General features: G+C 45.6%; 2 protein-coding genes and 1 long non-coding RNA gene across 3 annotated transcripts in view; 2 read left to right on the top strand and 1 right to left on the bottom strand.

The window, feature by feature from the left end:
* PTGDR (prostaglandin D2 receptor) overlaps positions 1-16851 on the top strand; it is a 50504-nt gene extending 33653 nt beyond the window's left edge. The window contains exon 4 of the transcript XR_011501608.1: positions 16744-16851. The gene's annotated coding sequence lies outside the window, so the exon portion shown is untranslated. The remainder of the gene's footprint in view (positions 1-16743) is intronic.
* On the top strand, positions 5457-18616 carry PTGER2 (prostaglandin E receptor 2). Its single transcript, XM_014854229.3, has 2 exons — positions 5457-6891; positions 16744-18616. The coding sequence occupies exons 1-2, from the start codon at positions 6049-6051 to the stop codon at positions 16960-16962; spliced, it is 1062 nt and encodes a 353-aa protein (XP_014709715.1). The 5' UTR covers positions 5457-6048; the 3' UTR covers positions 16963-18616.
* A 1420-nt stretch (positions 18617-20036) lies between these two features.
* Positions 20037-27388, bottom strand: LOC123283154 (uncharacterized). Its single transcript, XR_006523711.2, has 2 exons — positions 25046-27388; positions 20037-24865 (listed from the first exon to the last, which is right to left on the bottom strand). It is a non-coding gene; the product is annotated as an uncharacterized lncRNA (long non-coding RNA).
* Positions 27389-27745: the final 357 nt, after the last annotated feature.

Here is a 27745-nt window from a genome sequence, read left to right on the forward strand (position 1 = left end):
TATCTATAATATATTATCACAACTATGGAAACAAAAAAAGCTGCATAGAAGAAAAATTGAAGGAAACACATCCAAATGCTGAGTGGTCAATTTTGATGGATACATTCACGGGTGAGTTTTCTTCTTCCTTCTGTTTTTCCAAAGTGTCTGTGATGAGTTGTTGCTTTAAGTTGAATAACCATTGCCTTGCTTTTGTGTTACATGTGCTTTTCTCTGTCCCTGGAAGCAAATCTTTCTAAGAAAAGAGAGTGTTCATGATTATGCTTGGTTTTCATCTACCAGTCTTAAAAAGGAAGTTAGAATCCCAAGTAATTTGCCTCCTAGCATCATCAAGTGACTCATTTCATCTAACTCCTGGCGCTAATAAGCAGTGTGTGGATTTACCTTTCTGACATTTCCTGCCTGAGGACAAGAGAACTGTTGTAATCTTACAACCATTTGCAATGCACTTTTTATTGACTCAGGGATTTGCGAAGACTTTATCAAGCTGTTTGTCAAACACTCCTGTGAGGTTGTGATAAGCGACACACACATGCCAAATGAATGCAGATGTAGCTGAACACTAATTGGACATGTTTACTATGTATTTTTTGCCCAGTACTTCCTGAAACTCCAGATCTTGCCCCAGTTTTAGCAGCAGCTGGGGCGTTCTGTGCTGACTGGTTCAGAGAAAGGACAATGCAACAGAACACAGGCATCAATTCTTGGCTTATGACTTTCGAAACACTAGGCCTAAGAAAACCCAGAGGAGACGATGAGGAGCAAAGTTGCTCCACTTCCCCCAGCTCGTTCCATAGGCTGCAGAGGAGGAAAGTGAAGTGCAAGAGAACAAGAGAGCTTAGACGTCAACACGTGGGTCTCTTAGATAATGTGGCCTGTACCCCAAATCTCAGAGAGGCTTGAGGAATCTGAGAGCATAGAAAACCCCTGCTTCGCTTCTTGGGTGGAAACAGGGCGCGCAGCAGGAGCCGAGTTCTCTCAGCCTCACACAGCGTGGAAGGACTGAGAATACTTCCCACGAGCACAGAAGCAATGACGACATGGAAGGAAAGGTGACCCGATATGCCTAGTCTTTCTTCTACCACCTCCAAGTTCTGTAAATTGTAGTTCTAGAATTTCCATTTGGTTCTTTTTTATAGTTTCCATTTCTCTACTAAGATTCTCTACCCGCCCACTCACAATTTCCCTGAATTCTTTGAACGTATCTCCAAGCTGGTTTCTATTGACTGCTCTTTTGTGGTTTTGACCATTTGACTTTTTGTTACCACCTTTATGAGAGAGGGACTTTTTGGTGATAGTTGTGTCAGAACTGGGTTAAGCAGTGACCCTAAGGGATGACAAGAATCTAATGTCACAGCAGTCACTTGAAGGGGGCAGGGCATGATTGCATTAGAAATGGTGCACAATGTGTGATGATTTCCAGTCTTCAAATAGGAAGGACAGTTGCAAAACCTGTGTGAAAAATGTAAGGATAGCATCTCCAATCTTCTTGATCAGGATCAAGCAACTGGCAAGACCATCTATTCCAAATGTAGAACTGGAAGAGAATTTATTTTTCTTTCTTTTTTTTTTTTATTTTTTAGTGGAAGATTAGCCCTGAGCTAACTGCTGCCAATTCTCCTCTTTTCTCTGAGGAAGATTGGCCCTGAGCTAACATCCATGCCCATCTTTCTCTACTTTATATGTGGGATGCCTACCACAGCATGGCTTGCCAAGCGGTGCCATGTCTGACCCCAGGATCCGAACCGGCAAACCACAGGCCACTGAAGCGGAACATGTGCACTTAACCGCTGCGCCACCAGGCCAGCCCTGGAAGGGAATTTAAACATTAGCACCTAACTCCTTGCTTTCCGCCAAGTAGAAAAGACAGTCTCCTCTAATGATTAAATATTTCTAAACAAAAAGCAGCTTCCTTGAATTTCCTAATATAAAGGTAATACATACTTACAGAAAAATCAACCAAAGCAGACAACCATAAGGAAGACAGTATTTGGGTGGCCCTGTGGCTGAGTGGTTAAGTTCCGCGCTCTGTTTCACTTGCCCAGGGTTTCGCTGGTTCAGAGCCTGGGTGCGGACATGGCACCACTCATCAAGCCATGCTGAGGCAGCGTCCCACAGAGCACAACCAGATGGACTGACAACTAGAATATACAACTATGTACTGGGGGCCTTTGGGCAGAAGAAGAAGAAGGGGAAAAAAAGAAGCTTGGCAACAGATGTTAGTCTGTAAAGATGTTAGCTCATCTTTAAAAAAAAAGATTTGAGGAACTTGACAAAGTTAGAAAAGAAAGAAGAAAGTATTACCCAGAGAAATTACCATTGAAACTGCTGTTCATCATACTTCTAGATGTTGCTCTATGCAAATAATTACGCATATAATTTTATATGAATGGAATAATATACATTATTCCAGTATGTGGTAAAGACCATTATTAATAAATGCAGATATGCATCATCCTTTTAATGACTATATTCCATTGCATAGGTATAGCAAAATTTATTAAACCAATCCTCTATGGAAGGACATTTAGTTCTAGATTCTTGCAATAATGAACATTCTTTCTGCTCCATGTGTGTGTGTGTGTGTGTGTCTAACATCTTTGTGTACTTGTCAGATGATGTCTCCTTGGGGCAATACATTTCTATAACATTATTTCTGGGATGAAGCATATTCGAAATTTCTAATAATGAATAAACTTTTCCCACCAGAAAGGTTGCACTCCCACCAACGGTGGCCCATTTCTATCTTTGGTCATACTGGGTATGTGCAATCTTTTCAACCTTTACCAATGTGTCAGGCAAAAAGTGACATCTGAATTGTGTTGAGTGATTTGCCAATGAATTCTGGTGTAGCACTGAGGATGGTTATCTTGTTATGTGTGCCTTTATGGCTTTAAATGGACCATGTGTGCAATATACAGGGGCCTGGGATGTAAATAAGATGGTCTGACTCCCATACTGCTAGCTTTATTGCACTAACTCTGTGTGTCTTTGGGTAAGTCAACCTTTCTATGCCTTAGTTTTGTCAAACACAAATGAAGGACTTGGAGTGGGTGTTCTTGAATGTTCCTTCCAGCCATAAGGAGGGGATGGTGGGGAACGCACTGTGCATATCGCAGCAGACACCGTCAGTTGACTAACCCATGCCAGTCCCAGCCCCTTCCTCCTTGCCTGCCTCTGCTCTAGAAGAGGCTGGAAATGCTCAATACCCTGTTTCTCAGCCTCATCTGGAGCTAAGGGGAGGCCATTTTACCAAGTTCTGGCTAATGAGATATGAAGGGAAGTCTATTGGAGTGCTTCTAGAAAACCTTTTGCTTTCCTAATGAAAGAAACAGGCACAGGAGAGAGCAAGCTCATAGTGCTGTCTCTCCCTTGCTCTCCACCTTCAGTGCAGACTTGACACCTGGACCTGTGGGACAGTGTGGTGACTTTGTACTGTGTCACCTCAGCTATGCAGGATCCCCTTTCCAGAATCCTGCATGGTTTCAGGTTAATCTTGGCCATGAGAGAGATGTTGCATGAGATCTGGAAGGCAGATGCAAAGCAACAGCCATGGTTTCCATGCTCTGAAGGACACTGCGGGGCTCCAGGCAAGGGGGTAACTCTGGCACACTGTCACTGATCTGCTGGCACACCTTGTTGACACGAGACCACACCCAGACTCCAGCTTCTCCAAGTCCTAACCCAAGAACAGGTGCAGCTCCGTGACAGGGGCAGCTTCTCCTGCAGTACAACTGTGTTCCTGAGTTTGAAGGTAATGAGAGACACATGTGGATCCAGACTGTCTTTGAGGATTCCAGTTGTTCATGAATTCCAGTTTGTCCTGGCAGGCTCCAAGTCTGTTTTTGCTCTCATGCACATCCAGCTTTCTACCCTGACTGAACTTCTGGCTGACCTATGGTGACTTCAGCCTCAACATTCGAACCAAAGACAGCAAATAGACCTGCATAGACTCCTCCATCAGCTCCCATGATCACGTAAGGTCTAATGCAGCACTGTCCAACAGAATTTCTGTGCTGATGAAAGTGTTTTATATATGAGCTGACCAATATGATAACCACTAGTCACATGTGGCTATTGGGCACTTGAACTGTACCTAGTGCAACGGAGAAGCTAAGTTTTTATTCATTTCATTTTAATTCATTTAAATTTAAACAGCCACATGTGGCTAGTGGCTACCATATTGAACGGCACAGGTCTAGTGCCTAATAATAAGTCTCTTGGGCTGGCCATGTTCCCGAATGGTTAAGTCCCCACACTCACTTATGTGGCGTAGAGCTCCCTGGTTTGGATCCTGGGTGCGGACCTACACACCACTCATCAAGCCACGCTATGGCAGCATCCCACGCAGAAGAACCACAGCGACCTACAACTCAGATATACAACTATGTACTGGGGCTTTGGGGAGAGAAAAAAAAAAAAGAGGAAGAGTGGCAACAGATGTGCACTCAGGGCCAATCTTTCTCAAGCAAAAAGAGGAAGATTGACAACAGATGTGAGCTCAGGGCCAATCTTCCTCACTAACAAAAGCGTACCTTCCAAAAAAAAAAAGAATCTTTCATTCTTTGTCACTCATAGTGGTTCTGTTTCTCTAGTTGAATCCTCATGATACAGGCAGCACTGGTGACCACGTGGGGAAGAGCACGCAGACAGAAGGCCAGCATGTTAGGAATGACGGGCTGGAGGGGAGTCCTGGGAGGGCCACGAGCCGGCCCCACTGAACTTCTTATTTGAGAAAAATAGGCCCCCTGTGAGCGCGCCCTGTTGGGAACCCCATCACTTCCAGATCCCCAGGGCGGATTACCAGGGGGAGCCGACATACTCCTGGAGAGCAAGCTGGCTGTAGTGAGGCGCGCTCCTCAGCGGGCCATCTTCCCTTTACGCCAACATCGCGACATTTTTCCAGCCCAGTTCCGCATGCGGATCATTCCAGTCCTCCCTTCCCTGAGTGAAAAGAACCTTCCTTACAGAATGTAATTACCCACATCATCTGTCAAACCGGAATTTTTTTTGTTTTAAACATCAGCCCATTTTCAGACTCTGCAATTACGACAATAGCTGGTCAGCAACCATTTTTTGTCAGTTCCAGTCTCTGAAACTGGCCACTTACCAATAAACTTTACCAGGAATGGGTCTTCCGGACGGTTAACTGAACGTGGAAAAAATTAATGGCTAAACATTTTCTTTGAAGACTGAGCTTGAGTCCAGAGCAATGTGCAGTGGTGTCAAGCTGTGTCCGCAAACACAATTCTACAGAATGACAAGGAACGTTTCTTTTTTCCTTTTGTAAATGGTTGCTTAAACAAGTGGTTGTCACTACGATGTTGACATAGGAAAAGGCGAAATGACGGCGAGCAGATCGAGCAGTAGCGCAGCAGGCGCTGGGCGCGCGGGTCGGTCCCGGCTGGACCGGCCGCTTTCACTTCCTCCCTCACGGGTCCCGCCCTCTTCGGTATCTTCCTGAGAATGTTAAAAAAAGAAAGAGAAGACATGGGTCTTGCTGTAAGCCGTCTTTGGCGTCCGTTTTTTCCGTCGTTTCCACTTCTCACGGGTTGGGGCCTCCCCACTTCCCTGCCGTTTGCTGAGTCGCTTTGCTCTCCGGTCGCCCCGCCCTCGGGGAACTCCGCGCAGACCCGCACCGCCCGCGCGCGCCCAGCCCTCCGCTTGAGTAAGCGCCGCCCGGCGGGGGCCAGCGGCTCCGAGCCCCGACCGCCACCCGAGGGGCCGCCTCCCGCTCCGGGCAGCTGGCGGGCGCTCCCGGGACAGCTGGACGCCGCGCGAGCCCGGCCCCGCGAGGAGGCGGAGGTGGAGGTGGAGGCGGCCCCTGGGCGCGGGCGCGGGCCGGCGGAGGAGCCTCGAGCGCCGCCCGGATGCTGCAGCCCAGCGGCCTCTCCGCGAGCGGGAGCGGCTGCAGACCGGCCCAGCCTGCCCTCCGCCCGCGCAGGGGCCCGGAAGGGGCTGCGGCTTCCATCCCTCCGGCTCTCAGACCCTCCTCCCCCCAGGTACAGGCCGGGAGAGGAGGACCCGTCTCCCTCTTGACGCCCCACCATGGGCAATGCCTCCAATAACTCCCGGCCCGGGGACTGCGAGTCTCGACAGTGGCTCCCCTCGGGCGAGAGCCCAGCCATCAGCTCCGTGATGTTCTCGGCCGGGGTGCTGGGGAACCTCATCGCGCTGGCGCTGCTGGCGCGCCGCTGGCTGGGGGACGCGGGGCGCAGCGCCGGCCGCGGGAGCTCCGTCTCCTTGTTCCACGTGCTGGTGACCGAGCTGGTGTTCACCGACCTGCTGGGGACCTGTCTCATCAGCCCCGTGGTGCTGGCTTCGTACGCGCGGAACCAGACTCTGGTGGCACTGGCGCCCGAGGGCCGCGCGTGCAACTACTTCGCCTTCGCCATGACCTTCTTCAGCCTGGCTACGATGCTCATGCTCTTCGCCATGGCCCTGGAGCGCTACCTCTCCATCGGGCACCCCTACCTGTACCAGCGCCGCGTCACGCGCCGCGGCGGCCTCGTCGTGCTGCCCGCCGTCTACGCCGCGTCCCTGCTCTTCTGCTCCCTGCCGCTGCTGGGCGACAGGCAGTACGCCCAGTACTGCCCTGGGACGTGGTGTTTCATCCGGCATGGACGCACCGCTTACCTGCAGCTCTACGCCACGCTGCTGCTGCTGCTCATCGTCGCGGTGCTCGCCTGCAACCTCAGCGTCATCCTCCACCTCGTCCGCATGCACCGCCGGGCCAGGGGAAGCTGCTGCGCGCCCGCCTTGGGCAGCGGCCCGTGCGGCCCTGGGCCGCGCAGGAGAGGCGAACGGGTGTCCATGGCGGAGGAGATGGACCACCTCATCCTCCTGGCTATTATGACCATCACCTTCGCCGTCTGCTCCTTGCCTTTCACAGTAAGTCGCTCAGTCCGCAGCCCTGCTCTGCGCAGCCTTCCCACACTTCCCCTCTCACTCCCACTCGTTTGGAAACTTGTAAACACATGTCCTGGTTTGTAAAGGTCTGTAGCCTTCCCTCTCTCACCTTCACCCCGCTTCCTTCGTGCCCTAACCCTGGCGTTTCTCAGACGGTCACACAGTCCCCCTGGGAGGGAGCCTTGGCCCTTGGCTAAGCCAGCCCTGCGCCCCGTCCGAGAGTCGGAAGCCCCTGGAGAGGGCCCCGTCCCACCAGGAACAGCCTGGCTCAGGACCTGCGGCGCGGGCAGCCCCTTCCGCCTTTGGAGGTTGTCAGCACAGCCCGACTTCCTGCCGGCTCATGCCATCCTCCTGCCTTGTCTGCTGTGTCTCCCAGGGCAAGTGTGGTACCCAACCCATAGGGGTCAGAGGGGTCCCGTGGCCAACGTTCAGAGCATTTATTATTTGCCCTAAAAGTTCAACAAACACCTAGTTTACAGGTTTCTCAATTTACATACTGGGCGTATAACTCTCTGTGGCCCTGACAATTCACAATGTGTCCATAGTGATAATAAGAGGACAACACCGTGGCTTGGAGGAACCCTGCTAAGCTTTGGAGATCCTTCTGGAGCAGACGTTTGTATCCTGTTACAAAACATCCTCTTGATGTTACTGTCACACATGTACAGGTGCTCTTGAGTGTACAGCTGTGCACTTTATGAGCACAAAGCCACATGCAGGAGTGGCTGGTTCATTCTCGCACCTGCTGTGACCCAGCAGGCCAGAGGCTGCCCTGGGAGCTGGAGGACAGGAGCCTGGGTTCCCGGGTGGGTGCTGGCCTGGTTTGGGGCAACCCCAGCAGTTAGTTCTATGATGCTCCCTAAGGTGTAACACGGGAGCAGAGCCTGGGGTCTGTCTGAGCATGGCGGGCCTCATAGAGAGCAGTGAGAGCTAGAAGTTTTGGTAGCTTTGCTTGCTACTCTTCAAGAGAACAAGACTGACCCTGCAGGGGGTAAGCAGTCAGCAGAGACTCCCACCTGCCATAGTTTCAGAGGAAAGAGAGATGGACAGTGCCTGCCATGAGCAGGTGTGGTCTGTAAAGGCTGAAGAAGTAACTTCATCCTCCCTCCTGCCCCCTTCACTGCTTTTGATTCTCTCCGTACGTTCATCCTCGGGGTGGGAAAGGACACAGGGCCCTAAACCCTGGATATGACCTCCCCCAGATCAACTCTTTCTCAGCTGTGTTCTTTTCTCCCTGGTCCCCACTGTCCTCACACTTCTACCCTGTTCTCTGTCAGGGTATAGGCGGGTCTGAGTGCATGGGGGTAATGAGATGGAGGATGTAAAAGGTACGCTGTTATCAAATGAAGTAGGACCATGCAAGCCGCATCTCCCATTACACCCTGAGCCGGGCAGTTTGTGCAACGGGAATGCTAAGATATAGAAACCAATGTGGCTTCTATGCAGTTGTTTTCTTTTACTGGTGGAACCTTTCAATTATTTTAGGAGCTAAATCAAGTTTTTGGGGGCTGGGACTACGATGCAGAACATGTGTCTGAGAGAAAGCATTTCAAGTTCACTAAACAACTTAGAATTCAACTTGGGAGACATAAACCATTTCTGAACTGGGGAGTGCCTGCCTTGGACTGGTGTGGATGTGGATGTCAGTCCTTGGAGTTCTGTCTGTCCTCCGTGAGTGCATGTGTAAAAATATCCCCCACCCCAGCTACGTAAACAGCCTTGCGATGAGCTCGGAGGTGGCCACATACTGGTGAGGAGGGTTGTCATTCACTTTCCTAAGCCTTTAGACAAGAACAGGAGGGAGAAGGTCTCACCTTCGATTGTGACTGACCCTCTGCACAAACTGTATTTTTAAGATAAAGGCAGTGATTTTCAACAGGTTCCCGTTTTCAAGTAAATTTGCCTTTTATCCTGAATTCTATCATTGCCACATGTTGACTTTCAAATATATGTATATGTATCTCCCCTTCATTTAATATTAAGCCGGGGCAGCTCCAGAGGTGCCAAGTGCAAGAGTGGGGAGTCTGCTCAGGAGTGGGAGAGCAGGTTTTCTCTGAAGCTGTGTTTTTCTTTGAATGCCTGTTCCTGGCCTGAAGGGCCAGAGGAAGATTATGAGGGGGCTTCGGCTCCCCCAAGCTGCTGCTCAGCATGGACACTATCAGCACACGTGACCCAGGTCTGCTTCTGCAGATAGGCACGGCGAGGACTCTGAGCAGGAGAGCCTCGTGTGAACACACTCAGGAAGACGGGCGAGCTGACTTCTTGCCTTGGGGCCCAGTGACACACTTTCCAGATGACTAGGTAGCCCACTAGGCACCAAGCAGATATTGGAACCCACCTTAAATGAACCCACCTTAAATGGGAAGTATCGACGAGCCATTGACCAATTCTGTTCTGTCAGTAGATTCTTGGTCCTTGTTAGTGTCTTTTGTTTACGTAGCACTTTAAACCTTATGAAATGCTGCACTATCCTTACATAGGTAAGGAGGGCTTATCTGATGATTCAAAACTCATGGCCACTGTTTGGTGAGTTTGTTCTGCTATTTCAAAATGCCCGTTGTGTGCTCCAGGGGCACTTTCCCCCAGGTCCCTTTAGTTTACTTGGCTCACACCAAAACTGTGGTCAGAAATGGCCCGTCCAGTCTCCCACCCGAGGCAGGAATCATTTCCGCATGTCCTGACCGGGGGCACCGTGAGATTGCCTTGAGTTCTCCTGTTCCTCTAGCAGAGCACACGCAGCCCAACAGAAATACAGCATGAGCCACATATGGAAACTTAGATTTTCTAGTGGCCGCTGAACAAAAGGTTGAAAGAAACAGATGAAATTAATTTTAATCAGTAATTAATTATACTGATTAATCAGTATAATTTAATCTATAATTTACTTAATATATCCAAAATATCATCAATTCAAAACGTAATCAATGTAAAATAATTATTAATGAGCTGTTTGAACTAATTTTCCTCCTTGTGTCCCAGAAAACACTGGCAGTTTACCCTCTCTCTGCCTATTCCTTCCTCGGGATAACAGAGCTGCTTTCTGTGCCCCTCAAAAAGGGGCCGCACCACCAGCCCAGTAAGGAGGACAGTTCACGGCTGAGTACCCGGTGGGACACCAGCTTGGTCCAGCCCTTTAGGAGCGGGGACTTGAGAAACCTGGAGCTGCTGCTGTCAGCCGTTGTCCCAGTGGGTGGGCAGGTTAGAATTACTGCTTCCTCCAAGAATGCCAGTCGAGGACTTCCAAAGTTTGGAAATGAAACTATCAAAATGCAAAATGCCAGTGCCCTGTAGTGAAGTCAAGGTCAACCTCAGACACCATTATTATCACCATCCAAATGGCTAACGTCTCTGAGTGCTAATGCTTACTGAGACTAACCTGTTATCTTCATAACCACCTGTAAAATATTCCCATTTTACAGATGAGGCAAATAACTTACCCTGGGTCCCCCAGCTGCTGAGTGTTGGAGCCAGAATTCAAAGCCAGGCAGTTAAGCACTGAGGCTGTGCTCGAAACCACCACACTCTCAGGAGAGAAAGTACTCATCTCAGGGGTAACACGAGAAGATTAATCCAAGATTTCATAAGAATTGTGATGATGGACCACCTGGCCTCTTAATTCTAACTTGTTCACTTTAAAAATAAAATGGCAAAGACCTTTCTCTCCCTGTCGGATCAAGGGCCTGAGCTGGGGCCAAGGGTGTGACCCTTTTTTCTTCTCCACAGACCTATGAATTAAAAGGCTGAGACCCATATTTTAGGAGGTCCCTCATGTAAATGCTGGTGTAAATTAAGAAATAATCAGATTACCCCTCAGATAAAATCTTCCATTGGTACACATAAAACATTTCTTATGTGATAATAAAAAGCATGTGGTGTTTAGGAAATGACATTATTTTGGCTGTCCGATATGAAATCAGCATGGGACCAACGTATTCCAAACTGTTTACCCACTAAAGGGATATTGTATAAATTAATAAATTCCTCCTTATGTTAATCAGTGCTGTCATCGTTTCACAGAGATAAATAGAAACTTTCCTCCTGAAATGGAACAGAACACAGGAAATATATCAGACCTCCATCCTTGCATAAGATACTATTTGTGTCTTAATTTCCAACCTACACCAAGCTGCCTTCACGCAGCTTTACTAATCATTGTGGGTAGATTCTGTCCATTTTAAACTGTTCTCCACATGCCATTAGGATAAAGTGCATTTTAATTTGGTTCTAAAATTTCAAGAATGAACCATGGACTCATCCTAAAAATATCTTCATCTTTAGAAATTCTTTAGGGCTATAATTTCTAGAAAATCTGATCAGTAGAAATATGATCTTTGCAATACAGAACAAACTCAAGTAAACAGTACTGAAGTTTTCTGTTCACTCTTCGTAATCTTTATGTAGAATGTAACATGAATAGGGGCTGTAAAACTGATAGGAAGTTGGTCAGTTACATACATGCAAAATATCACAACTCTAGTAGGGATGAAAGAGAAATCCCAAAATCTGTATGCATAACCACAGTGAACTTGCCTGGCAATGTGTGAGTTGATATCCAGGAGCTACTGCAAGGTCCTTTATCATTTAGGACCATTGACGATGCGTTGGGGGATTGTTGAAAAGGTTTCAACACATGACCTTTAAGAGAAGTTCCTCCATGTGTGTTTTCACTTGACATCTTTAACTTTGCCATTTGATGTTATGAAGTGGTGGTTGTGAATAAAGACGCAATTACACTGAGTTTTTAAAATTTAGAGAGTAAGAAGCATAGTCCTTTTCCCAGAAGAGAAGTTGTGCATGGTGTCTACACTCTTGGCCAAGGCGTTCTTCACTGGTGTTTCAGATGAATACGGCCAGGTCCTCAGCTTAAAGAAAAACAGCTTTTGGGGATGGTATACTTCTTTTCTGGCATGTCAAGAGCCCATCACAATATTAAGTTAAAAAAAAAAAGAAGACTAGAAGTGGTGGTGACCTCTGGAGATAGCATTTCAGGAAGGCGGTCAACACGTCTCTCCAGCTGAAGGCCTGAGACCCAGCTGATCTGCAGCTTCAGCTGCCAGGCGTCCGTGGCTTCTCCTGGCCTTTATTTTGAAGTTTCTGATCACCTCTCCCTTTCTCATTTTGAGCTCAGGTCCACTGTGCCTCAAGTTATATCACCAAGGTGTCCTACGCTTCATTTTCTTTAGAATATTTTGCTGCTTAAAACTGTTCCCCTCTAACGGAAAACTAGGCTTAAGAATTCTGCAGTTGGGACACACATGTGGTGGGAGGGGCGAGGGTTAGGGAAAGTGGTTCCCCAGAGGCTGAAACACCCTCTCTGTCAGGCTTCCTAATGCACTCCATGGACAGTGCATGGGCCACTTCGAAGCCATTTGCAAAGTTTTGCGTTGATCTGAGTTCTGAGTAGATGGTTCATTGTGTCCATCATTTTCCTGAAGGGTTAAGAGCCACCCCCTGGAGTCTACAGGCCAGAGCTCTAAGCCCTGGCGCTGGCTCTCTGTTGTGGCCAGTTCTGGGGTCACCTGAAGCAGAGGGGGCACGCTCTTTCGTGCTGGAGCCGTATGCATGCGCCAGTGTTTGCTTCTGCAGGGAAGTTGGCTTCTGTTCCCTCCACCACAAAGCACCTGTGATTTGGGGAAATGGGATTCCTTAAAACATTGTATACCTGGGGAATAATTTCCCCGAGAGAGTTTTTGAAGGAATGGGTCATGCAGCGCCCATAGCCGGGGCGCCCCAGTGCCTTTCACGAGGCGGATGGACATGGAGCGACCTCCCTGCGGTGCCGCTGCGGGAAGTGTGGAGAAAGAAAGGCCCCGAAGAAAGTCACGCAGCTACTTAGATATAGTCATGGTTCTAAATCTAAACAGGAACAGTGATACCCATAACCCTTGTGACACCTTTGAAAAGAAGTCCCCTCCGAGCCCTAACTCTGGCCGTGACGGTGAGTTTCTGAGAGGAGGCTGTGCATCGCAGGCTTCGTATGCAGACGGCACAGCTGTGCAGTGGCTGCGGGGGAGCGAGGTCCCACAGCCTGTGTGTGGTCTCGTGCCTTCCCTGCTTCCGGGAGTGTGACTGGGTGAGGTGACACGAACCTTCGAAGTGTGGTTTCCTCCTTACGAAGATGGGAGCAATAGCAGTTTGCAGGTTCGAGTAAGGAGTAAACAGAAGCCACAAATTGCTTGGCACCGTGCCTGGCACGCGTAGTTATTCAGGAAACATCAGCTGCTGTCTCCATGGGGTTCAAGTTCCGAAGGAAAATCCGTTCTAGGAGCTGAATTCCAGAAGCTCAAAGCTTTTGCTTGATTGGCCAGGCCCAAGTGAGTCTTTTGTTTTGGGGTGTGATAAATGAGCGATTTTTAACTATTTCAGCTGTTGGCCGAGGTTCTAAGTGCTGGTTCTCAATCTTGGCTGCACGTTAGAATCCCCTGGGAGCGTCTAAAAGCTGTGGTGCCCATGTTACAGCCCAGATTGGATTGATCAGAATTGCTAAGGGAGAGTCTGTATTTTAACGCTCCTCATGTGATTTCAATGAGCAGATAAAGCTCTCATTTGCTCTTAAATTCTGAACGTGCTTGGTGGCTGTATTGGGTAGGAAAGTCGCGGGAACAAACCATACCCAGCCAGGGCCACGAGGATGTCTCCGGGGGAGGCTGTGAGGATTCTATAGAAGATGAATCTGAAACCCGCTGGTTTTCATCTGTGCCGCTGTGTAGGTGTCACTACGAGCTCTGTATTCTTAGCAAAGCCCTGTAGACAGAGCCGGAACAAATGTAAGCTCACTTGACCTGTGGGGTTTAGCGCTTGATACTTTTCCCAGAGCAAATTCATTGGTAGTTATGCAAAAACATACGCATATGCTACCAGCGTCTGAAGCTGAATTCCAGAATATCTTTGAAACATTGTTAATTGACTTATATCCATCGTGTCACCCTTTAATTGAAATACAGGATTGGCTGGTGGGAGAGGGGAATGTAGAGTTATTGTTTAATGGGGACAGTTTGGGAAAGTGAAAAAAGTTCTGGAGATGGATGGTGGTGATGGTTCTGTTCTGGGTTCTTTTATGTGATGGTCAGTCAGGTGTGGCCACAAGAGGAGAACAGAAGAGCTCAGGATAGCAAATTTTCTTATACGCACAGGTCCTAGAAACAGGAGGCACTGTACAACACGAGGGCCACATGGGAAAGTCCTAGGGCAGGTCAGGAGCCTGAGGGAGCCGGAGCGAGGGGGAGCCTGGGCCCAGCCTTTATTGGAGTTTCTGAGGAAAGGCTGGGCGGGGGGAATGGGTTAGGACTGGCTGCAGGCTCTGAGCCATGGGGGTGCCTAGTTGTCTGGCACCAGGCACCGGGATGATGAAGGCAGAGGATTACTCTCTTCCTGGGCACAGGCCAGATGGAGGAGCTGTGGATTGGTTAGTTTGCACATCAAACAGTTGCTCCTGGGTGAGCCCTTGGCTGTCTCCAGGAACTGGCCAGCCCAGGGAGTGGCCATCTGTCCCTAGCCTGAAAGGTTTTAACACGTCAAAACATCATAATATACAGAAAATAAAAAATATAAACAATAGAGTTGCACTACAATGTGAAGTACTTAATACCACTGGTTATACACTTGCAAATGGTTAAAATGGTAAATTTTATGCTATGTATATTTTACAATTAAAAAAACAAACAAACCAGGATCCACAAGATCAAAAATGGTGAGCTCTAGGCAAAAGACAGGAACCAAAGAAAAAAAGCGGGAAGATAGGAGAAGACAACACTTACATCAAGAACTTTGTCACTGAATACATCCCTTTTCCAAGTGTAAAAGAAGAAATTGTCTTCCACAAAATAGTGGCCACCTCCAGAAATGCAAGTTGTAAGCATTTCTAAAAATTACCCAGCATAGTGCATGAAAAGGACAGGAAGCAAATAATACAGAATTGCTTCATTCTCTAGAATCGTTTTGCACTTCTCATGGCTCTGTCACACTCTCCAGGGATCAGGAACTGTGCTGTGGGCTGTTCTCCACTGAAAACCTGACTCGTCTCATGTGTGAAGCTGTGGTGCTGGGTCGCTGAGCCAGCCCGCACTACACTGCCCGTGCGGGGGCCAATGCAGTGTTGCCAAATTCTTTGGTGAAACTAGATCATAAACTCAGCTACCTACTTTTCCTACAACGAAGGGCTCGTTGTGTGTGTGGAGTCGGGGGGGCAGGGTGTGAGTAGTGACTAATATATTTTAATCTATCAGACTTACCTACACTAGTATCCTGAATTTCTAAACTCAAAACTCGCTCCTTAAATACACCATATAAGTACTGTATATTTCTCACCCAAAATAGTTCAGCTGACAAGAAAATTATTGCTCTATTGCATATCCCTACCTAACTCTTCTCTCTATAATCAGGGAAACCCTGATTTCTTCTTTTCTTCTTTTCCCTTACTTGTCTGCCAAGTCTTTTCTCCATTCCCTATGCCAAGATTCTCTGGCATAAACACCTGTGGCTGCAAACTTTCCTACTATTGTCCTGACGTAAGCAGCCAGAAGATGACTACTCTTCTCGCTCGCTGCAATTTGCTTTGTATATCCAGTTGCCAGATTCCTGTAGCGTGAGTCTCAGGGAGAGGAAATAAACCCTTCCTTCTTCTGGCAAAGGAGAGTGGAGGCCAGAGGGAATAGCTCACTAACCCTTGGGCCACCACTGGTAAGGAAGTCCCTGGAGCTTTAGAAGAACAGATTTTCAATGACTGAGTGTGATTGACATGTGTTTTCCTCTTTTCTGTAAACCGGGTGGAAGTGGTTGATCTTTGTTGAGTGTATACTGTTCCATTCCTTTCAATCTAACCAAAAAGTTGTGTTACCCCCTAAATATCCAAGGACTCAGATGAGAGCTGGTATCCCAGTGAAAACATTGGCTAGTGTGTGAAGACATGTCAGCTTTCCCGTGTTTAGGACATTGTTCTGAAAGCCTTGGCCCTAATCTCGGCACCTAGACGTAGTGCATGGTGAGCACTGCGCTGGGGTGGAGGGGCTGGAATTTGTGCCCTGACTTGGCACTAACCAGCCCTGGGAGCTTGGGCCAGTCACCCACCTCCCCTGCGCCGTGGTGTCCCTGGTGGGAGATGGAGATGACGGCAGGAACACTGAGGATCTCTTAGGTGAGTGCTGTGCTGAGTAGCTCACACATGTTACTTCTTGTTGTCTCCCAACATCCTCTGAGGCAGGTGTCACTGTTATTACGGCCCGTTTTAAGGATTAGAAACTGAGGCACTGAGAGGTTAATTTTCTTACCTACAGTCCCAAGGCTGAACATGGAGCCTGGATTCAAACCCAGGCAGTCCAACAGCCAGAATTGTGTTCCCGAGGAGGGTGCTCTGGCATGTACCCTCTCTCACCGAATTGTGATAATTAAATGAGATTAAGTGTTTGAAAGTAAATGGAACATGTTGTTATTAACTTTACTAATGTTCACTTCCTTATCTGTCAAAGGGAGACAATACTTTGTTTCAGACTAGAAATAAAGTGGGTTTAGTACCCAGTACAATTCATGAGACATACATTAGGTTATTAATAAATGGGAGCTACTAATATTGTTATTAGCATTCGAAGTGCCAAGAATAGTTTATTCATTTTCCTCCATCCCCAGTGACAAGCTCAGGACATGGCACCTATGTTAATGTTGAGTGCAATTACAGAAAACGTGACTTCATTCTTTACGATCAGCATATGGAAGAAGACTGCGGTTTTCCTGCCCACCTTCCACCACCACACACGCCAAGCCTTAGGGAGGTGCATGCCGTCTAAGCCTGTCCGCGGCTACAAGGTAACTGACATCTCTTTTCCCCTTTGTGTCTTTCAGATTTTTGCATATATGGATGAAGCCTTTTCCCGAAGAGAAAAGTGGGACCTCCAAGCCCTTAGGTTTCTGTCGATCAATCCGATTATCGACCCCTGGGTCTTTGCCATCTTTAGGCCGCCTGTGCTAAGAGTGCTGCGGTCCGTGCTCTGTTGCCGGGTGTCATTGAGGACACGAGAGGCAGCACCGACTTCCTGTTCCACACAGTCCCAGTGCCAGTAAGTAGCTGGCCCTTGTGGACAGTCGCTCAGTAGTGCTGACTTAGCATCTGGAAGAACGTTTTGAAATGATTCCTTGGAGAAATGAAAACCATTAGTTTATAAACAAAATGAAGCTACCCTAATAAAACAGACATTTCAGCAGTGCTTGGGCCACAGATGTGCTGACAAGGCCCTTCATGGGAAGTGTCAGAAGATCTATACAACCTGCCCTCCGAGAGCACGTTACACCGCCTTTGAGGAACAACCAACAGTGTTTAAGATCCATTGGACTTTTAAGCTTTCCTGTTGAATGAGAAAGCATGTGGTTTTGTAATTTGTCTAAAACCTTAAATAGTTACCGTGTTTTCTGTTTTAATCTTATATGCTACTACTGTATTAAATACACAGTGTACAGTCTGACCAGATAAGGCTTCATGTGTATTCTCCGGAAAGTCGATCTGTGGAAGCAGCCAAGCCCGGTGCCTTGTGCCTGCCTGACAAACCCTCTCTGATAATGAGGTTGCAGATCGCGGGCCCCTGCTGTGCGATGTCTGTCGGTGGCAGTGCTCCCTCAGGGTGCAGCGTCACGCTCAGATGAGTGGGCTCAGTTGGTCACCGTCAGCTTCTTCACTAACCCCCGGAAGCTATGTGTCCAAGTGCCAGGTTATTTATTTTATAATGCCCATTGTGCTAATAGTAATCCAGAGGATTTTAGGAAATTTCCTCTCAACAACAAACAACAGGATATTAAGAGAGGTAATTCTGATTAATGCTCTTCATTCTGTTTCTGGGGGAGGAGATATGAGGCTACATCTAAAGCCAAATAATAGGATTAAAAACCAAAAAATTGGGTCAATTCTTCGGATACATTGGAATCCTTTTAATGCTGATGTTGAGTTCATGACTCACATCTACTTATTAAGATGACTGTGTTGTAGCAAAATTCAAATGTCCATATTTTTAACTGGGACACATGGTTGACTGGTACTATATAGGAAATCATGTGAGTCATATCTTAATATATTTCTAAATCTTTGGCATAGTGTCAACTCAGCATCAAAATGTTTCAGTGAATTTGCACTGTTTAATCATATCTTAATTACTGTGTAAACTCATCTGAAATGTTACAAAAATAAACTATAAAACAGAAATTTGAAAATGGAATAGTATTTGATGAATTCCCCCAAGTAACATTTTATAGTGTAGATATAGTATTTTTTAAATGAGGTAAAAGTGGGAGAAAATATGTTTAATTTGGCAAGTTTGTAAAGTGTGGTTGCATTGTAAATTAGAGTTTAAAATATTCAATTAGTGTTTCATATTAGAGGATTATTTTCCTTACTGCATGATCTTCAAAATACTAGAATCACCTTATTTTTTTTCGCAATGTGTTATTACTGAATAGCTGTTAGAAAAACCAAAAAGGGATGCTATTTTTTTCCCAAGTCTCGTTGAGTTGCTTGCGCAAAACCATTTCCTATAGTAGTTATCAGTCATCTGATGGCTGAGAGAAAATGTGAACAATCCAGGCCTCGTGTGTCTTGACACAAACAGTCTATGTCAAATCAGCTATTTTAAACAGAATAAATAAATGGTTTGCTTTTCTACTAAATTAAACAAACCAGGCAAAATTTAACTAAAATCTGGACATGTAAATAAATCTTCCTGTCTACCAAGTATTCTGAAGTTAAGAAATTGTTTTAAATAGGACTAATTAGGCTCTTGGGTTATTCCTAAACATAAAATCCTGAAGTTACAGTGAATCTGGAAGACTGATTTCTTTTTATCACATATTTTCCTTCCTCCAAATGAAAACATTAACTACAATCCTTCACCACGCCTTGCCGACCCCCAAATTCTGGAATAATGCCTGAGACCCTCAAAAACAAACTTGGACGTGATATCACTAGTGGGAACAAAATGATTCAGTCTGGGGCCCAAAATATAAGTTTAAGCCTTTTATTTAAGAACTGGCCGATTTCCAGAGCTTTGCTTCCTCATGTGCCCTGTTCCTTGCAGCGTGTTAAACGACTACATTCTGTTACTTCATTTGCACCAATATATACATAGAAAGAATTGAAAGTAAATTGCCTACTATTAATGGCAATTTAAAGGTAACAGAAAAATTACTTCGATTAGATATGTAAACACTTCCTTTTTGAAAATCCTGTCACATCAGACGTACCTGTGTAAGTTGACTGACTCATTTCAAGTTAAATAAAGAACATGGAACTTAGCCTGGTGTATTGGAGAACTGAGCCGTGATGAAAGAAGACCTAGATTTTACTCTTTGCCCTCATGAGCCAGTGGAATGAAAAGGAAGAAACTATAGTCGATATTTACCTCAGAATGCCAGCCCCAACTTCAGGTGTTCAGAAGCATGTGGGCTGAAGCCCTCTCTCTGGCGCTGAATTGTCCCAGGTCATCCTTCCCAAGAGGAGGTGGGAAATTCTGGAACCAAATCATGGCCTTGGATCTCCACAGACCTGAGAGGACCTGAGTTTGCTCAGAAGTTATAGAAAGCCCCCGAAAGTGGAGGGGACCTCAAAGCCGAATCTCTAAGAGGCTTGGACCCATGAGAACCTAGAGCCAGACCAAAGCTCTAGAAACCGCGCCACCCCAAACTGCCAGGCTGGAGGCGCTGCAGGCTCTGAGCCGCAGGGCGAGTGACTCCGGCCCACATTCTGGGCGTCATTAAGTTAATCTCTCGGTGCCCCTGCCTGTTCGTGTCTGTGCACTTTGAAAGAAGGATTGTCCTAATGCTACTGTGACGTCAGCTCTGATTTGAACTGAGAAAAACAACATATTCAGGTTTAGAATTTGATGACTTTGAAAGGCAGGGAGGACAATTAGCATGCACTTCAGCAGAGGTTTATTTCACTTGAGCAAATCCAGCGGCTTTCTGAATTTGGGAAGAGCCCCTGCTTGAGTCATTCACAGGGAGCAAAGCAGGCTTGGATCTGCTGTCCTACTCGTGATGTGGTATTGTGACTCGGGTATTTGATGACTGTCTGCCTGCATCAAACACTTAACTCCACTGGATTTCCTCTGCGTGCACATCTATAACATGCCTCCAGTCACCTAATAGCATCATAATTGTTTTTTTAAATTTATGAAGTATTGTGATCACCTGAAATACCCACTATGGAAATAGATATTATTTTAGCAATTCACAAAAGCTATTGTCTACTTTACACATGGGACCAAGGCCATGTATTGGGCATTAACTTTTATTTCAGCAAGTTACTCTCTTTTTTCCTGGTATCTTTTGTGATTTTTTTAAAATTATAGGTAAATTTTCCTGAATTATTTATTTCCTATAAAATGTATGTAATATTAAAGTTCAGTTTGAGTGGTTTGATTCTGTGATCCACGTATTTCATTTTTTAAAGTCTATCAAGAGACAAATGTATCAGCAAAGATTCCAGCAGAAAGATGGCACACTCAAAGGGTAACTGAGCACCGTTGAATGAAAGGAATTTTACAGAGGGCTGGGCAGGGTCAAGGAAATCACCAAGGATGGGGAAGGATCTCTTGGAAGCTGTTACCACTCCTAGGCAAGAGGGGACAAGGGAGAGATGGCAGAGATGCCACCCAACAGGAGCTGTGGTCTTAAGCAGGGAAGCACACTACCGCCAAACCATGGGGCGGGGATGAGGGACTAATTCCTAGAGGTCATCTCCTCCTACTCTCTACTCCTCTGCCTGTTCCTTCCATTGGCCAAACCCAACTGTAATCCAGGGTGAAGGGGAACCTGGGTGAATCTGCCCATGAAGCCCTATGACAGGTCGAGGGTCAGTCTGAGGAGCCAATGGAGAATATCCAGCGCACACAGATCAAAAATAGATGTTCTCTTTTTTAATTACATCAACACAAAAATTGAAACTGCAAAGTGGGCAGCCTCTCTTCCTGGCTTCTCCAAATACATATTCTCTAGCAAGCTTGGGAATCAGCACCATCTGTATGGAAAGGGGTAAGAATACTGTAGATTCTTTCACCAAAATATTTGTTCTAGACCCTGCTTCCCTGAGGCTCAGCATTTCCATTTATCCAACTTGGGGGGCAGTTTACATGATAGGGGGAGAGAAAGGAGATCAGACCGAACTTCTTTCTGTTTTCCCTGCCCGTGGTGGTGCAGCATGATAGCTGTTCCTAGATGGAACAAAGGGAGGTAGCCACGTATCGCTCATGTGGAATGAGAAAAATCTAGGAAAACCTCACTTAAGCCATATACACAAACTTAACATAAGCTGGGATAGGGCTACACAGAGTATATGTAGCAACTCAGCAATTCTGCATAATTTAAAATGCTGATTAAAATATCAGGAAGAAGCAAGTTTTAACAAAGGGAAAAAGATTGGACAAAGTAGGGCTCCCAAGGCCATCTGCCCATGTTGCCCTTTCTGCTACCACAGGATGTGTCTTTACCTCGTCTGTACTCGCCTCCATTTGTCCCTCCTGGAGCACACTTCTAGCACAGACCATCTCTTCTCCCCACTACCACTGGGTCCTGTCTTCTCTGATCACACACCCAACCCTTCCCCTCTCAGCAAACTCTAGATTTATCCAGGAGGTAGTACAGATTTGTCAGACTGCTGGTGTTTCTCAACAAGTTATTTAATCTCGCTTACTCTCAGCTTCCCCATCTATAACTGAGGATAATAAAATTATCCATCTCAATTATTTTGCAGATTAAATGAGTAAATTCATGCAGGACCTTCAGCCCAGTGCCTGGGCATGGTAAATGCTAATAAGGTGGGGTTGAGTGTTATCTCAGATGCCCAGTTCAGTGGCCCCCATTACCTCTTTGTAATGTCTGGCTCAGACTGCTTATTCTTGGCAGAGGTCGTGGTGCTAGGGGTCACGGTATCTATTTGTTAACTCTTGGTAACTGTCAGGAATGATGACCATAAGAAGCATGTGGGATGAGTTTGTATTTCAGAGAATGCGATGAAGGTTGGCATACATGGGACAATACAGAGGAAGGTGTAAGCATAAAAGAGAGGAGTCCAAGGGAGACAGAAAGACGACAGGACACACAACATGGTCCCTGTCCCCTTCATGGAGCCAAAGAGCGGAGTGAGAGGGATAGCACCTGAAATGTTATTCAAACAGGACGTGCTGTGTGTCAGGAAACACAGCTCTATCACAAAGCTGGAATCGAGCAGGTTTCGTTCACACATCATCTTCTGAAGATCTCAGAATAAGTCCAAGTCATGTGCCACAGATGATCTTTCATTTTCCTGAAACCAGCACCCAAAAATTCTCTTTTCTAGGCAAAATATTCTGATTCCTCAGCTGCCCCTCATGTGACACCTCACTGTTTCTGTGCCATCCTCCAGATCTTACCCAAGTTATCAACATTCATCTTAGTATGTTGGGCAAGAACCAAACACCAATGTTTCTGAACTGGTCTTACTGGTATTGAGTGCTGACATGTCAGTTGCTGGCTTGATCTGGGCATTCTGTCTCTATTAATGCATCCTGAGATTACAAAGCTTTATTAGCAACCAGGTCATGCCTTTATAACCTTCGACAAATGGAAAAAGCAACAGGATTCCGCTTTACACAGAGGACAACTGAACACTCGGGTGGAGTGAGCTGCTCTCTAAGGACATCCTCATAAGGTGCCCTGTGGCAATGATGCTAACCTTCTGCCTGAGACCACAAGCCATTTGGTTTCTCTCTTGCCCATCGATTCTTGGAATGGCTCTGTAGACTAGGGATGGGGAGCTCTGAGTTTATCAGCTGAACCTGGTCCTTTGCATTAATAACATGGCCCTCAAGGTGACGTGGAACTAGATGCCAGTGCCGAAGCTCAGAGAATAATTTTCCCTTGAAGATGGAATTCACTACTTTTAGTTATCAACTGATATTTTTGCTAGAATTAACTGGCCAACACTCACCTCAGTCCTAAGAGTGTGCCTGATATGTCGTGATAAATTAAACATTTAAAAATTGCAACAGCTGCACATAAATCTTTGAAGACATAGTTGAGAGTATCTTTCAGCTCTTAGAGAGCTTCTCAATACGTCCACTTTGTGAAGAGCTCAGAGGAACTAGCCGAAAAGCCCTCGACCTTTGAAAACTCAACATTAACTTTTTATATTTTTAAAATAAATGTCCTCATGTTGTTTGTAAAATGAAAGACATGATAACCAAAACATGGCAGGATGCGTACTGTGGTGTACTACTCTTTGACCTGTTAAAATAAATTTTTCTGGTGTGAGTAGGCATTCTGATAAGAGAAGAGCAAGCATAACGATAAACTAGAGGTCTTTCTTCTTTTTACTACCTATTATGGTGACTGGGAATCAGATGCCCACTTCTGAGAGAAACACTAGCTCAGGCATTCATGTCTTTCCATGAAATGCCAGTTTGGAAAACGAAAGAAAGTGGGGAGTCAGATTCCCGTCTTCCTTCTACAAATTTCTTCTGTGTTCTCAATGAAGTTATAGTGAACCACAATGGCTGCGGAGAAATACTAAGTGAGGAAGCACAATTATTCTGTTTTCAGTATTAAAGCTTTTTAAAATAAAGTCTTGCCTTTAGTTTATCTACTGGACCATGTTAAAGTACTACTGTTTGGAATGCTTTGTAATAGGAATTTAAGATTAAGAGACAAATCACATGGAAAAAACCCTGAGAGCTTTAGTTTTAAACCAACACATGGAAAGGTTAGCTAAGTGCCGTGAGCCTGCGCTGGAATGCAGATGTCTCATGGTGAGCTCATCCCTTGGTGATGGGGCCCCATTCCCTAGGCACACCCCCCACCCCCTCCCTGACTCCAGCCCCGAGCCTGGAGCACACCAGCAAGTGCCCACCTCAGGCTCACTGCCCTGCTCTGTCTCCACCTGGAATAAATGCTCTTCCCCGAGAGAGCCCTGGCTCAACTCTTCACGTCCTCACCTCCTCCAAAATTTTACTCCAGTGACGCCTTCTCAATGAGGCCTTCATTGACCACCCTTCCTAAAACTGCACCCCTTGCACTCCAAATTCCCTTTACCATATCATTTCCAGTATGAATACCTTGAATGCGCCTCCAGCTAAAGTATTTCTAACTTTCACCGCCCGTCTTCTGTGCTAGAATGTGAGTTCCAGGAGGCAGAGATGTTGGCTGTGTTACTTCGATGCCTCACGTTATGCTGTTACAGTGGATAGATGTCCCATACACTTGGAAGTGTACCTTATAGATTTCAGAGCCTTCTTCTGTTTTGTTATGTACTCAGTATATTGTGCACCCAGAGAGGGATTAAATGAGTTAATATATGCACATTATTTTGAAAATAATCCCATACTATGTTTTGAGTATTTTCTATATAAATCTCATTTAATCCTTAAAACAACACTGTAAGGGAGGTATTGTCCTCATTTTACAGATGACAGAACAGATGTTCAAAGTCAAGGTCACATGGCTTTCAGGGAAAGTGAAAAAATTTAAACCATTTTCTGATTCCAAGCCCAGGGATCATTCTACTGATCCCACAGAATTGGAGATCTATAATCTCCCACCACTTCTGACCGGATTCCACTGGAACAAAGACTCCATGGGCATGGTCAGGGTTAGGGTTAGGGTTGGGGTTAGGGTTAGAGGGTCAGGGTTAGGGTTAGGGTTAGGGTTGGAGTTAGAGGGTCAGGGTTAGGGTTAGGGTTGGGGTTAGAGCGTCAAGGTTATGGTTAGCGTTGGGGTTAGAGGGTCAGGGTTAGGTTTCAGTGTCAACTTCTCTGTCTTCATTGTTGTGTTGTGGTCACCTGGCAGATGGTCTTTGGACACTGAAGTATTGACAATTATGATGCCTCAATGCCAAAACCTATCTCAAATAATTCAAGGAGTAAAGTTATATGTGCTGTACTCTCAGTGTTTCTGTGAGTTTATGACTGTTTCAATGTCTAAAAATTATAAAATAAAACAGCAGGCACACTCCCTGTAAGAGGAAGAAAACGAAAAAATTTGTACTTTTTGTACATAGGGAGAAATTTACAAGGTAAAGTAAAATCACAATCTAATTTCTCACACTCTGATTCACTTTTTCTCATATACTTTGCTTTTGAACTATGCATGAGTGTCTATGAAATAAACAATACTAAATATTGATAGATCTTACCTGCTGAGATTGTGGCGGTCCACAAAGCTGCTCTTTAGAAGAGCCATTGTCTTAATCTTTCCAGCCTGTTCACCGATCAGCCTTAACATGATGCAATGGTTTGGATTAAAGGATTTACATATCTGTCATCACCTTTGCAGTAGGAAAAAAGAAACCAAACACATTTATAACTATGAACGATTATTAACTTTACATGAGTTATTTTGGGGGAAACATGCAGTTATTTCAGCATCGAATTAATGATAATTTCAGGTATCACAGGAGAAAATGATTGTGTCCAGAAGGAAACATGGTTTATTGCCAGAGATCCAGCCCACGCTGTGATTATTTGAATTTGTGGGCTTTTGCAGCTTCCTCAGTATCACAAGTTCACTCTTGGCTATAGAATGGCCCTGCTTCCACCTCCTTGTTTCTCAGTTCGACCTGCACAGGTGTAACAAGCTTTTGAATCTCACAAATGGAGATTAATTATCCTTAAAGATGAATTTCCTCATAGGAAGTCTGTCTGCTCCCTTTTCCTGTCAATCATAAGTCTATGTTCAAAGCACCGAAGGATGATGTTTACTCTGGAGACTGTAACAGGATGCCCAGGTGAGGGCCCAAGGTTAGGAAATTAGTCAGAAGTGCTGCCTCCTCTGTAGCCCTCGTGTCCTCCCAGCCTCCGCGCTGCTGTCAGCGGCATCACCCTTAGAGGCAGGACAGCACAGGGGCTGGTAGAAAGTTTAGGCTCTGAGGTTAGCCTCATTTCAAACACTCACTGTGTAACCTTGAGCGAGTTACTTAGACTTTCTGAGCCTCCTTTCTCAACTCTGTCATGAGGGTAGTACTTGCCCATCTCACAGAATTTCTGAAAGGATCAAATGATATGTCACATAAACACTTAAAACAATGTCTGACACATGGTAAGTGCTTTTAAAAGTGCCAGTTGTTATTATCATTATTGAGTCGTTAAATGAATGTCCGATTGTGTTATTAGGATCCCATATTTATAGTGTATTGACTTCTAACTCCTTGCTGTTCAAACCTTTTTTATTATAAGAGCCACACATACTGACCACCACCACCACCAGTACCAACACCAACACCATCACATTTGTGTCCACTTAATGACTTTGACAGACATTCCCAACAAGCCTGAGGTTGACCAGGGACCCTGAGGAGTCCAGTGAAATCAGAAGGGGTGCAGCTGACCGAATCCATCTCCACGTTTACAGCAAGGAATCACCAAAGAAGCAGGACTTGAGTAACTGCCCACCGTCTTCACACATCCAGACATTTGGAGGCACGCATCCATAGCTTTTCCCCCCGACAGTCTCATTGCTCGTTCTCTCATTTCATTCAGGTCTCTGCTTGAATGTCACCTCCACAAGAAGCCTTCCCTGACTTATATAAAATAACTCTGTAAAATATCCCCATCCTTCTCACAACCCAGCGTGTGTGTGTGTGTGTGTGTGTGTGTGTGTGTGTGTGTGAGTGAGTCTGTGTAGGGGTGACTGTGTATCTTATTTCTTTCTCTCCAAGTAGAAAAAGACATCTCCATGATGGAGGGTCTTTGTCTTTTTTGTTTACCATTAGAACAATATCTTATGTAGTAGGTGTTCCATAGATATTTATTAAATGAACAAATGAATGAGTCTAATTGTCAGGTAGCAGTTTAGAGACAAATGACCATAATTTTTAATTGAAGTCAAAGGTCTTTGGAAAAATAAAATATTCACATGTTTGCTACAGGGAGACTGACAAGGAAAGGAAGCCAACTTCAGTGCAGTTCATGCAAAACAAAAGGTAGTCTCCATGGCATAGCTCTTAACACGCGTTTGTAAAAATGTATGTTTGTTTTATTCCTTTGCTGTTTATTTTCATGATTGGGGTTTTTCTTCTTATGAATGGGTTTCCATGAATAGAACCCCACTCTATAACATTAAACCTATAGGACCTAGGAGTCTACCCTGTGATTATTGTCCTGAACCAATTCATTCCTAAGTCCTCAGTTTCCCTCCATCATTGGCTGCCCATCACCCCAGGGTAAGATCCAAGCTTTAGTAGACAAGGGGGCCAGGGCTGCCCACTCCCTCCCCTCATCTCAGGGCTGAGAAACTGCCCGTTTCCCATCTCCACGCCTTGGCTCGTGCTGCCCTCGTTCTGCAGTGCCTCTGTGTCCCTGTCCTGGGACACGCCCATCCATTTTTAAGTCTCCGAGGGAGGTATTGCTGACCTGCTCTTCCTCCATGACATTCAGAAAATCAAACTAATTTAACATTATGATGAATAACACATTTGTAAACCTTGGCTAAACTGATTCAAGTAACTACAACTAACTCAGCCCTTGCTTTTTATATAAAATTCTACTTACCTTTGAAGGCATATCTTTAAATGTTTTCTTTTAATTTATTAAAAGGAATTCATTCCATGCCATATCAGCTGTAGCTTCTGAGATCCCAATTATGATGATATAATATGCATCTCACCAATACCTGTGGAATTGTACCATGATCCAAATATGCCAAAGAAATTACTTACAGATAGAAAAATACACCTCAGACTGGTTGTTTTACCCCCTGCAAATAATCTTACCAACAGTACCCAACTTTTAAGAAAAAGCAAAAAACACTTAACATGGATTTGGTCAGATGTACTTCTGTGAACCTACCGTATCATCTTTTAATTCAGCAAGAACTTTAAGGAAGCCCGGTTTGGTCA

This window comes from Equus asinus, chromosome 2 (assembly GCF_041296235.1).
Source record: "Equus asinus isolate D_3611 breed Donkey chromosome 2, EquAss-T2T_v2, whole genome shotgun sequence".
Classification (NCBI taxonomy): Eukaryota; Metazoa; Chordata; class Mammalia; order Perissodactyla; family Equidae; genus Equus; species Equus asinus.